This window comes from Etheostoma spectabile, chromosome 7 (assembly GCF_008692095.1).
Source record: "Etheostoma spectabile isolate EspeVRDwgs_2016 chromosome 7, UIUC_Espe_1.0, whole genome shotgun sequence".
Lineage (NCBI taxonomy): Eukaryota > Metazoa > Chordata > Actinopteri > Perciformes > Percidae > Etheostoma > Etheostoma spectabile.
Window position 1 is genome coordinate 22,402,149 of NC_045739.1, and position 13,482 is coordinate 22,415,630.

At 40.0% G+C, this 13,482-nt stretch overlaps 1 protein-coding gene across 1 annotated transcript in view; it reads left to right on the forward strand.

The window, feature by feature from the left end:
- Window positions 1–10,862, forward strand: part of tm9sf4 (transmembrane 9 superfamily protein member 4) — an 18,114-nt gene extending 7,252 nt beyond the window's left edge. The window contains exons 7-18 of the mRNA XM_032522025.1: window positions 674–795; window positions 1,696–1,807; window positions 2,119–2,189; window positions 2,376–2,508; window positions 3,406–3,487; window positions 3,586–3,661; window positions 4,546–4,629; window positions 4,944–5,119; window positions 5,245–5,308; window positions 5,607–5,726; window positions 6,627–6,716; window positions 9,322–10,862. Coding sequence (XP_032377916.1) covers window positions 674–795; window positions 1,696–1,807; window positions 2,119–2,189; window positions 2,376–2,508; window positions 3,406–3,487; window positions 3,586–3,661; window positions 4,546–4,629; window positions 4,944–5,119; window positions 5,245–5,308; window positions 5,607–5,726; window positions 6,627–6,716; window positions 9,322–9,471 — 1,280 coding nt within the window. The 3' untranslated portion in view covers window positions 9,472–10,862. The remainder of the gene's footprint in view (window positions 1–673; window positions 796–1,695; window positions 1,808–2,118; window positions 2,190–2,375; window positions 2,509–3,405; window positions 3,488–3,585; window positions 3,662–4,545; window positions 4,630–4,943; window positions 5,120–5,244; window positions 5,309–5,606; window positions 5,727–6,626; window positions 6,717–9,321) is intronic.
- Window positions 10,863–13,482: the final 2,620 nt, after the last annotated feature.

The following is a 13,482-nucleotide window of genomic DNA, read 5'->3' on the forward strand; positions in this document are numbered from 1 at the left end:
ATATATATATGAATCTATATGGAGCATGATAAAAAGGGTGACCTTAAATTTGTGGCATTAACGGCAACGCAAGGAAAAAATTGGTTGCACCTAAATTTTGTGCTGGTGCACCTAAATTAAAAAGGTTAGGCGCACCAGTGCAACCAAAGCAAAACGTTAGTGTGGAGCCCTGACTCATAGCTTTAGCAGCAGACTGTTGGAAGTCACACTACACCGTTTAGCTTTCTTTTTTTTATTTGCATTTTAGCCTTGTTAATCCAGTTACTACTGTAGCTAACGTTAACATTATCTGCTGTGTAACATGTTAATAGTGTTTACTATCGTGACATGCAGCGATGGTAGTGTTGGCTCTAACGTTTGTTTTGGTGCATCAGAGAGCAGCACATTTAAGTGGCACCGTAATAAGGAACCTAAATCTGTGTCGATATTTTGTCCGGTAAATATAGGCCATACAACTTCAACATAAGAGGAATGTAGCACAAAATGGATGTGAAAGCAGTTATAAATAGCCTACGTGACAATAAAATCAACAACTAATTGTGATAATTAACCGTGATTGTGATATTGATCAAAGTAATGGTGATTATCATTCTGTCCATAATCATGCAGCCCTAATGTAGTGGACTAGAGAGTCCCTCGCTTCTTGTAAGGCTTCCTCTGTATTTATTCTCAGATCTGAAGGCTGAGGAAACTAAGAGGACTTGCACTTTGCCCGAGGCCAGCAGCTCTTCGCCACAGGAGATTGACCCGGCCAAGGAGAACGAGGTCCTCTTCACCTACTCTGTCCACTGGGAGGTCAGTGATTGCTGCATTGATTCTCAAGTGCTTTCATATTTTACAGGCACCATTTACACACATTAATACACTGTAGTCGAGGCGACGGCTCTCCCACCTGATCCCCCAGCCGTGAATAATTTTGTAAAATTACCCAAATTGCTGTATTTAACAAAGAATTACTTTGAAATTAAAACATTTTAATTCATTTGTATCTATGTGATCATGTGATGTCAGGGCTTTCTGTGTTAAACTCTGTGTCAAACTCAACTTCACTAAGGGCCACACTGGAAAAAGGCCAGACATTGTACAGTTTGTCATGCTTTTATTTAAAAAAAAAAGTCAAATACCTTTTGACTGTATTATTCCATGTCTCATATAGTCTTCTCACCTACAGTTTGGTCCACATAAAGCCATAAAAAGGCAGCAAATAGTTTATTAGAAATCTTAGAATTTAGTAAATCATGCAAAACAAAGATTAGATTAGATTTGAAAAGTCGACTCACAGCAACCTGTTTCCCAGCTTTAATTAAACTCTGCTTCTGTGGGAATTTGTGGGAGTCTCAAAGTCGGCCAATCTCCCCAAATTCTGCCCTAAGTGTTTTGTTGTTGCCGTTTTGATGAACAGTTTCCTGTCTTTTTATATTGGTGCTAGACGGGCCAACATTTCTTGTGAACCTAAATTGACATGCGGCCCAGATCAAATAATAAAGTCAAAACAATAGAAAATGGGTGACGGTCCAAATACTTACAGATTGCAGTTGGAAATGTTCGGGTTTATTAATTTTAAAGCAACAAAGTCAAGTGATAAAATTCAGGGTTTTTTCCCCCAGCAGGGCCGGTTTTCTAGGTTGCGGGCTTGAATTAAAGCTAGAAAAATGTATAGGAGAGACTGCTGAGCTTCTTATCTCCTCTGTGCAGGAGAGTGAGGTGAAGTGGGCGTCTCGATGGGACACGTACCTGACCATGAGCGATGTCCAAATTCACTGGTTTTCCATTGTCAACTCTGTGGTGGTCGTCTTCTTCCTGTCTGGTATGTCATTGCTTGAATGTCCATAGCAACACAATAAAGAACTCTAGGTCATTTGGCCCGTGGCAGAAAATGGGAGTACAAATGTAATGTCAAACATGGCCTTCAATTGAAGAAGTCATAACACAAAGCATCAACCTTGTGCTTTGTTTACACTTCTCTGGAACCCTGAAACATTTAAAGCTTGTAAATGTAATGTAAATCTATATGTTATATGTGCAAAATCCATAGTTTTTTCACCACATGGAAAATGTTGATGTCTGTCTTTTGAGCTGACTTGACATCCTTCTCGTTTCCCGCCTTTTCCCTTTAAGGTATTCTGAGTATGATCATTATCAGGACCTTGAGAAAGGACATTGCTAACTACAACAGAGAGGATGACATAGTAAGAATATACACACTGACAAGTCCGTGGGGGGGGAGCGCATATGTCTTTGAGAAATTGTACAGAATGATTTGATTTAAGTGTAACTGAAATCAACTTGGCCCCTTGACGTTTAATAAATCAGTAATATCCAGGCTCTAACCGCACTTTTCTCTATCTCACTTATCTCAATCCCTATTTAACCAGGAGGACACCATGGAGGAGTCAGGATGGAAGAATGTCCACGGGGATGTCTTCAGGCCGCCTCAATATCCCATGATCCTCAGCTCTCTGCTGGGCTCAGGGATCCAGCTGTTTTGCATGATCCTCATCGTCATCTGTGAGTTTGCTTTCTTTCTGTTCTCAGTGTTCTTATGACAACGGCATTAACGTTACCCAGGTTAACTCACTGCTGTGTGAAGAGAGGCTTTAGTTCTGTTTCAGCTGGAAATGATCCCAAACTTTATCAGGGTTCCCGCGGGGTCTTAAAAAGTCATAATCAAACAGTTGATGCACATACTTTGCAATAAAGATGGAGCCCTCTGGAAATAAACACTCTGCAAAGCTATGTGGACACTCGGTCTTAGACCACGAGGTTCTTTTCCCAGCATGCATTCCCAGACTAAAACATGAGGTAAAATCGGGTCAACAGAGTGTTCCCATGGTGCTAGGGCTCACATTTACGTTATCTTACATAGAGGTGAATCGTGATACTCTCTAGAACAATTCTCTATGCTCGATTTTGATAAGTTAATATTCAAGATATATATATATATATATATATATATATATATATATATATATATATCTTGAATATTAACTTATCAAAATCGAGCATAGAGAATTGTTCTAGAGAGTATCACAATGTGTGACAGTCTAAAATCCCATTGAGGATGTTTATTTTATAACTTAAACTAAGTATTTTAAATAAATAAGATGAATTAAAAAAAATAAGCTGCGTCCCAATTTCTTGGCCGGGTTAACCCTAACCCTTCCTGGAGTCTTTTCATCCCAGTGAGGTTGCCAGGCAACCAGAGGAGACCCCCCAAAAAATTCACTGGCCCAGCCATGTAAGAGTTCCAGCAGTGTTTCTTATTTACATGGGATCTCTAAAGTTAGGTTACTGCGGAAAACTTGAAATACACATGTGACTTAAATTTGTGTAACAAAATGCGCGATTGTCATTGGAATCCATGACACGTTCTAACCACGGCACGCTCCTGTGTGTCTGTCCTAGTTGTTGCCATGTTGGGCATGCTGTCTCCATCCAGTAGAGGAGCCTTGATGACCACTGCTTGCTTCCTCTTCATGTTCATGGGGTAAGAGCCATATTCATCCTTCTAATCCTCATGAGAGAGTCCCAAAGACTCAGAAATTCAGCTATTTTCAAATCTTGATTTTACACTGCTTTTTCCAGTGTATTTGGTGGCTACTTTGCTGGCAGACTTTACCGTACACTGAAGGGCCATCGGTGGAGGAAAGGAGCATTTTGTGTAAGTCAATAATAAACTAAAGCTCTCATCACTCCTGCGTTAGTATATTTGCTTGTTTTTAAATGCTATATACATTTTTGTTTTTGTTTTGAGTTCTGCAACCAAGGCTACCAACTTTTTATGTATAAATAAAGATTTAATTGAGAAAATTGGTCTCTCCCCCATCTTTCAATTTTAAAGGACAATTCCGCCGCAAAATCAACCTAGGGGTTCATAACATTGATGCAACTTAACATCACACATCGATCGTTCTCTGGAATCTTTTTTCATGCTAAACAAATGTGTCTCTACCTTGAAACAAGCTACTGCAAACCAGTGGTTAACTGCTAAGGCTAGCTTACAGGGCATAGGGTAAATCACTATTTTATACCACTATCATGCACAAAATAGCACCACACTTCAACGGTAGCATAATGAGGGTCCCTACATGTAAACCCAAGCATTGAGAACTTTTAAAGTATACAGACAGTTTATTAAAAAGATAGAATATAAAGACTATAGCGTTCATGTTTATATATGCGGACGCCATCTTGAAAAAAAGGTGTGTTTGAGCCATGTTACTGGTTGCACAGCGTTCGTCACTCGACTGGTCATGCCTGTTTGGTACACACCTGTTATTAACCCCTAGGTTCATTTTGCACCAGGATTGTCCTTTAAGGCCTGGATAATATGCATCTTGTCTGTTTTTTTGTTGTTCAAACTTCTTATCTGTTGTAATTTAAATGGATTGTTATTAAATATTGTTGAACTGTATGCTGTGCGCTCAGCCCGTTATGAATCCTAGTCTCCCTCAGTGGGCCCTGGGTTTAAAATGAAGAAATTAAATGAATGAAGTGTTGCAGTAAGCAGAGAGACTTGGGTTGTTTGTTTTGTCTCTCCTGTAGACGGCAACTTTGTATCCCGCCGTTGTTTTTGGAATCTGCTTTATCCTCAACTGTTTCATCTGGGGAGAACACTCCTCCGGGGCAGTGAGTATCATGACACAGAATCACCTCATCTAAAGTGTATGCATTCAGTGAACATTCATAGGAAATTAGGGACCAAGCCAGCTAGAGGGATTTATTGTAATAGTGGCGTTAATATAACAGTTGTTACAAATCACTTGTAAGACTTTGTTTAAAGGAAAAATTGGCCCTAAATCTCTTTTAACATCTTCAAGTGAGACTATGTAACTTTTGAGAAAGAAATATAAAAAGATATTCCAGTTACAAATGCAGTCACATGGATTGTTAAACCTCTTCCTTTTATCTCGTGTCCCTGCTGTCTTCTCTCACCACTCTAGGTTCCTTTCACCACAATGCTGGCCCTGCTGTGCATGTGGTTCGGTATCTCCATGCCCTTGGTCTACTTGGGCTACTACTTTGGCTTCCGCAAACAGCCATACGATAACCCGGTGCGCACCAACCAGATCCCTCGGCAGGTCCCAGAACAGCGCTGGTACATGAACAAGTTTGTAGGGTGAGTCTTAAACCAATCAAACAATCTGCTTTTAATCTGCAGCCATTTCTCCGGGATGGCTGATGTTCTGTAGGGTTTGGGTTTAGCATGTTGAGTTGAGGCATGTTTCATTTTCTCTCCACCAGAATCCTGATGGCCGGGATCCTGCCATTCGGTGCCATGTTCATCGAGCTCTTCTTCATCTTCAGTGTGAGTACAACTGCCCTGCTCTGAATGCGTAGTGATTGATTCAAGGCAAGGCAGCTTTATTTGTATATCACACATGTGTGTGTGTTTTCGTATCTGCCTGTAACTTAATACACATTGAAATTTCCTGAAATTGTCTAAAAGTGCTATTAGATAAGTAAATGTTGTGTGTGTGTGTGTGTGTGTGTGTTTTGTTGGTGGTGTTTTTGTGTGTGTGTGTGTGTGTGTGTGTGTGGTGTGTGTGTGTGTGTGTGTGGTGTGTGTGTGTGTGTGGTGTGTGTGCGGTGGGCGCCGCCTACAGGCCATCTGGGAGAATCAGTTCTATTATCTCTTTGGCTTCCTGTTTCTGGTCTTCATCATCTTGGTGGTCTCCTGCTCTCAGATCAGCATTGTAATGGTTTATTTCCAGCTCTGTGCAGAGGTAAGTTCATTTAGGCTAGGTGTGAATACACACAAGTGTTGCATTTCACTGCTTTTATAAAGCATTGATAAATAATTTATTACCCACAACATATAGAGACAGAGCGCGTCGCGTCATACTCTGAAAGCTTTTGCCACTCTCCCTTTTACGTGTATTGAGGGGCCTCCTCGTCAGTTTCATCTGCTAGCCACAACAGAAAAATGCCTAAAAGCTGCTGTGTGGCGATATTCGCTACCAACAAGAGTAATAACCCATGACTTAAGTTTTAAAGTTTAGTTAGTTAATAAGTTGCGGACCCAAAAAGCTGAGCTTTTACAAAGACACGAGTGAACAGAGGCGGGAGGAAGAAGCAGAGAGAATGGGAAGGCTGTGGGAGCCTGACGCTAAGCTAACGTTGCCTCTGACATTTGCAGCATTTTGTCACCAAGTCGAATATCCAAACGGCAGTTTTAGCCTAACTATATGTCAGTAAGTTAAGCTACCATACGTAATGTCGTACATAACGTTAGCTTAGCGTCTTAGGATCCCACAGTCTCTATTCCTTCTGCTGATTCCTCACATCTGTATCTACTTTTGTCTTCATAAAAGGTCAGTTTCTCTGGTGAAAAGCTTATAAAAACTCCGGTTATGTTTTTTTTCCGTTATTAGACATGTTTCTGTTGTTTGCTAGCAGACAAATTAGACGAGGAGGCACCTTCACGCAATACAAGTCAATGGAGAGGAGGAGTTCTTTTCCCCTTCCGATGGGGGCGGGACTTACATGTGCTCTCTCTGTATTGTTAGAAAGTAGAACTTGCCATTTTCTGTGGGTGTGTGTGGGGGCTGTAAACATACCTACTGCTTCTTCCTCATCCATATCTGCATCATCTGTTTGTTTTTTTTGTTTCTCCCTTCGGCCAGGACTACCGGTGGTGGTGGCGAACCTTTCTGGTTTCAGGAGGCTCGGCATTCTATGTCCTCATTTACGCCGTCTTCTACTTTATCAACAAGGTAAAGGCCCTGAGTCAACCAGCTCTTCTTTGATTCCACTGCAGCCAAGAAGATGGCAGCTGAAGAAATCAATGGGTTTTAATTGGACAATTTTAATTTAACTGACCGCACTAGTAAATAATGAAATTGAAGAAAAAATAAATCAAGGATTCACTGTGAGAATTAGGGTTACGTGCGACTTGTGCTCACGATGGGGATTAAAGATGCCCTAAATACATTTCAAGACTGATAATGGTTTATCACCTTGTTGGGAATCTTAATCAATTTGTCGTCCGTTATTCAAAATCTCCTGAACCTATGAATCTTTAACTGAAGGATGTCTCCTGTTTGGCTAAAATGTCCATCCTCAGTGTAAGTGCACTGGAGGCTTGACGTCTCCCTTTCACACGTGTGTAAGTTGCGTTCTGTTAATCGAATTCCACAAAATCCTGGTTGTAAGCGTGTTGAGACGGATGCGACAGCCTTCTAGTGTCAATCTCTGCACACGCATCACGCTGCACGGTGAAGCTCAAACATCCAACTGAAGTAACACGAAGAAAACCACATTTTTGATTGGTGTGGGGTCTCGCTTCAATGGCCACATAAGATGTGAAAGCCATTAGTGACGCAGCTCGCTAATGCATGCGTGCTAACACTCTCTCTTGTCAACATGAAGGACAGAGAAGCTTGCCCTTAGTGCTCTCGGGTACCGTAATTTGGCACCTTTTCATTTAACGTAAATCAGTCTTTGGTAGTACCGGCGTAATTCATTCAGACCCCCAAAAAAAGTACAGATTTGGTTACCCAAACCAAATCAAACATTAAAGTGCTCATATTATGCTTTTTCCCCTTTCCTTTATTGTGTTTTAAATCTTTTTTTGTGCATGTTATAGGTTTACAAAGGGAAAAGGCCCAAAGTCTGATGTGCAGGACATCATATAAGGATATGGTGTTTTCTGAAAATAAAAGGGGAAATATGCCTTTTTTTTTTGCTTAATTAACCTTAACGAACTTAACTGGGGGGGGGGGACTCTATCGAGGAACCTGCTAGGAAACTTGAAGATGTGGCAACATTGCTAGCGCCCCCTTTAGACCTCATCTATGGTACATACGGTAATGGACAAAAAATATATATATTTTATAATAGATATATATATCTATATATATCTTATGGCATGGCCGGTTAGGAACATAAATATATATATATGAAAGTTTTATCCATCTGAAATAGGAATGAAAGTAGAATATCTGGATATGAACGTCTGAATTTATATTGAATGAAAAGTCTGATATATGGATGAACGTCTGAAAATATATGGAAGGAAGTTGAAATATATGGACGAAGTCTGAATAGATTGAATGAAACGTCTGAATATTATGGAAGAACGTGGAATATATGGAATGGAAGTCTGAATATATGGAATGAAAGGCTGAATCTATGGAATTAAAGTATGAATATATGGAAGAAGTCTGGACATTATGGAAATGAAGTCTGAATCTTGGAAATGAAAGGTGGAAACATTGACAGAAATGTCACCAAAGGCGATAACTTTCTGAATTCACTGGATTTACAAAATGGCATCGGCTGAAATAGTCCAATAATGTGTTGAAAACTGCAGGGTTTTTTTTTTTTTGAACAACTGGTCATACTCCAAAGACACAAAACAGTTTGGAAATTAGAAGAGTCAACCTTGAGGATCATATTTCCATTATTGCGGACATTCTTAGTGTCTTAGAAGCAATCCTGTTCAACAAACGTTGCCAACAAGAACATTATGCATCATTCGTGAAGGAATTATGAGTTCTTTGGGAGATGTCGGCAGAAGTATCATTCAACTGGACAGTAATGGTGTTGGGCACTGGATACGGTTACCAGTATTTGGCCCGTAAATGCATTTGCCAGAGGTGTTAATAATCTCTTATTGCTCAAAATAGCTGACACTAGATTCCTAGCCGATTACTCATAGCGTCCACATTTGTTACATCATGATTAATCAGCCACAACACAAGATCGTCGCCAGCGCCGTATGCCGTCAGCTCAAATTCGATCTGCCTATTCAGATTCATTCAATATTAGATTCCAGACTTCTCATAGATTCATGCAATATATTCAGACTTTCATTCCATATATTCAGTCAATCATAGCTTACGATACCATATAGTTCAGGATAAGACTCTATATATATATTATTTCTAAACGGCATGCCATAATATATATATATATATATATATAATATATATTATGTGTGTGTGTATATATAATAATTATAATATATATATATTATATATATATATATATATATTATATATATATATATATATATATATATATATAATATTATATAAACCCACACACACCACACACACACACAAACACACATAATATAAATATATATATATATATATATATATATATATATATTTTTTTTTATGGCTTGATGACGTCGGCAATGTAATGTAATCCATGTCCTTAAAGTCAGAATAGCTCTTCCTCTGCTGATTTAATTTTTTTTAAATCTCTTGCAAGTCCGCCAACTTAATAGAAAGTGAACAGTAAAAAACCAAAATAAGATGGCAAATGAACAGCGCATTGAAATGGATTCCTCTTGTCTTCATGTCTCCCCAGTTGGACATTGTGGAGTTCATCCCCTCCCTGTTGTATTTCGGGTACACGGCCCTGATGGTCCTGTCGTTCTGGCTGCTCACGGGCACGATCGGCTTCTACGCGGCCTACATGTTCATCAGGAAAATCTACGCTGCAGTCAAGATCGACTGAGCTGTCGCTGCTGTTGTCTTTGGTTTTTTTTTTGGGTTAGTTACTTATTTTTATTTTTGTTCCATTCATTTTTTTTTTTTATGTAAATATTTTTTAATTCTTCATGTCAAACAAGCACTGACTTGTGTGTAGGGGATCAAGAGGGGTTCTTTTTATTGTGCAACAGCCCCGCCCACTGGCCTCATGGGAAAGAACAGCAAGATGGCAGAGCTAAACCCAGTCAGTCTCTCTCTCTCTCTCTCTCTCTCGCTTCTATCCTCCCTCCTTTTTCCATAACAGAGACTCAGAGGGACTTCTCCTCTGATGGGACAGATAATGTCTCCTGCTGTCTTCACCTTGCACACAACACAGTGGGCCAAAGCTTGTCCAGCGACTGTTTCTGCACATTTTTGTTTTTGTCTTGTTCATTTGTTCTGAGTCTAACTTATCCAGGTTTTTATTTTCATTTTGTCTGACCTAATGTTCTTCAATTATCTTCTGCGAAGCTACTTCATCTGATATTCTTACATACAGTTTGTCTTTCCTCTTTCCAATGTCTCTGTTTTGTTTTTTGTTTTTCAAATGTCACTTTGGTTTCATTTCAGAGACCTGTTGAGATCGGGGGAGGGGGGGGGGGTCTCAACTGTAGTTCTACTGTTGACTTTGTTGTGTTGAACTGATATGGATGGAAATCATGCTGGCCAGTTCTACATTGAAACACAAGAAAGGATAAATTAAATGTTTTATTTTTACTCTAGTTTCCATGTCCTGGTGTGACCATGTTAACATCAGTCAGCAAGACAGTTAGCGTCTCCTTCCAAAACGATGAGTCTTTTATAAACGTCAAACTATTGGTCCATTTGCCCTAAATGACACAGATCCGCTCTGAATGGGACAATGAACCTGATGCCCTGAAGCAGGGGGCTGTTGGGTGGAGCCACTGGAGTTGGAGAAATAAGAAAGCTATAGTCGACACTAAAATGACAACCTTTCGTATTTGGAAGTTCGCAACACCCGTGTTTGAAGCTTTTCCAGTAGAGACTTACAAAAAAAGTATAAATGTTTCCGCTGATTGATGCCGTCGGTGTAGCCTTAGCAGTGCAGGACGCCTGCTGAACTATGCAGTAATGGAAAGAGTGCAAAAATTGCTGTTTGTGATGGTTATTTCTAACGACCGGTTATGTTGAGAAATGATGCCTCAGTTCTTCACGTTTGAATCTGATGTATGATAAATTTTTATGTAAAATATGAAAACACTTTGAATGCCAGCGGGATCCCCTCTGTGTGTTTCTTCTACCGAGGGGGAGAGAAATCATTTTGACATTGCTTGGGTGTCGATGGGTGCAGAGCATTGAAATGTAATCCAGTATTCTTAATAGATCTGCATAGATATAATGTATTATTGAATTACAGCTCGTGTTTTTCCCCCCCCTTCACTTTTCTCACTTTTCAAATGACATTTTTTTGGGGGCGACGGACATGTGGTCTTACTTTTCTAAATGGTATTTTTCAGCTGATAACCTTTAAAATTGCAGCCAGGTTGGTGGCTGGGTAGTTTGACAAACATCTCGAGCTAAGGGCTTCCCATAGACAATGTAAATTACTTTAGCTAAATTACACAATATAAATTATATTAATCAAATTGAACTGTAATCCTCTCATTACAGGAATCGTTTGACATTTTGTGAAATACACTTATGGGCGTTCTTGCCAAGAGTTAAAATAAGATCGACAACCTCCAGCCAAGCGCATGGAAACAAATAGACTCGGCCTATCCAAAGGCAGAAAAAAATCTGGCCAGGCTATTTTTATTTATTTTTTTAACACGGTTTCTCATCTTGATGCTAAGCTAAACAAACTGCTGGAGGTAGCTTCATGTTTAGTGGACAAGAAACGGCAAGAAAGGGAATGAGCGTATTTCCCAAAATGACAGAATATTCCTTTTTAACCCTGATGTTGTCTTCCATTGGACCACGCACTTGTCGTCCTCCCGGATCAAAACTGAACATTTTCCACTTTTTCTTTTTTCTTTTTTCATTTTCTTTTGGCTTTTTTTTTCAGTGTTTTTGGCCCCTTCCCATTTTACACTTCCTTTCACTACCATGTATGAACACCATTAACAGCAACTCATTACTAGTTTTACACTTATATCTGGAATTCATGGTCAATAAACCTTACTTATAGCAAATCATACCTAATCCTGGAGATAAAAAAAAGAATTATTGATTATTCAGACTAATAAAGGTATGATAATCACAGAAGGGTATCTGTCAACGTTCAGTCAGGATACTGTTTCGATTTTTTATTTTTTTTCACATGGTAAAAAATTGAACAATATTCAATGAAAGTAGAGATCTGATCTTTTGTCGTACTTGCGATGCGTGTTGTTGGGAATTATGCGCGTTATTTTTGGGTAATTACAATTAGGTAGTATCAAGGACACCCATATTTCTGATAGAGACATTTAGAAAACGGGTCCAATTTGACCCGAAGACAACACATGCAGTCATTCTAACCCTATTCTATGTCTCAGTCACAGAACGGTTCATGTTCTCTGACAGAGAGTCCAGAAAAACACTGGTGTATAATTGCAGTCTAGTTCATGGTGGAGATTCGGGCCCAGAGTTTAGTCCTATGAGAATATTCTAAATTCCAGCAAGCAGAGAAGATGCATTGTCTTTAAGCATCACAAGCTTCTAAGTTTCCGGACCTTCCTCCACAGCGCTGCGGAGGAGGGTCTGGCTTGTCCACACAGCATTACGGGATAGGAGAGTCCATGCTCTGTTTTATTGCTATTTCTTGAAACCAATCTCAATCTTCTTGGACGGTGCTGAGCGCCGGACGGCGCCGTGGTGCCGCTGGGAAGGAACCTGTTTTGGTGGAACGTGTATGCTCAAAGGTTGTTTTAATCGTGCAGAAATGTCAGATTGGACAGTTAGTCTCGCTAGCTGTCTGGATTTACCCTGCAGAGACCTGAGGACCAGTTAACCATAGTCCTCATGAATCCACCGGAAGTTAGAACGCCAACACAAAGAAAGCAGTGGCGCACATCAATTAGGGACATCTGGCTGAATTTCCCACGGCACCTTAACAATCCCGGAAATTAAATGTCGACATAGAGTAGGCTACATGCTCCTAAACAAATAACTTAACCACCACTCTGCACTCTGAGCCCTTTGGGTGAATATGGCATTGTAGTCAATCGCAGTCTTCACCATCAAACTGGTTTTAGTTAAGATGGACCCTGATTCTCCAGGGGTTAAACATCATCTTTCTGCGCCCTCTTCTGCCTTCATAATCAAGCCAGCCCATCACGTTAAACTACGAAAGAGCTGTTTTAAGAGAGCGAGACGAGCAAAAATTAAGTTCCACCCCCCCTGCCACTTGCTACTGGATGTGACTGCTCAGTAAAGCCCCAGATGTTTCCTCACTTCAAATGAGTGTTCTCATGTATTGACCATCGCTCTTTTATTTATTTCCACTGGGGTACCATATTTACTGTACCACCCTCTGCCCTCTGTATTACGTCAGAGATACTGACACTTGGCTGCTGTCTTATGTAAAGGCAGACAGTTACTCCTCTCCTGCTGTTGGAAGTGCACATGCCAGAGGAGATTTTTTACACATAGACTTTTAAAGAAAGGCCCCGGGTCATGCGTGCCTCTGTACAGTATGATCGAAGGGGTTTACAATGTACATTAAAAAAAAAAAAAAAACTGCTTTGTAATTGTTGCGTTTCGCTGTATTGTGGCGCTCTCTGTAATGACCCTGTCATCGTTTTAGCCAAAAAGCATGACGCTCATGATGACCCAAAAGGAACTTGGTTCTGCTACTTTTCTCTTTGTTTCTTTTACAGAATGTCCAATTTCTGAAATGTACAATGACAAAACAATAAAATGATGACATGTTGAGTATGGAAAATGATGAAGTATTCTTCACTTTTACGCATGCAGACAGTTCATTCTCAGAATGGAGTACTTGCACAGCGATGATGCCTCTTGCCTCCAAGTGTGTGTGTGTGTGTGTGTGTGT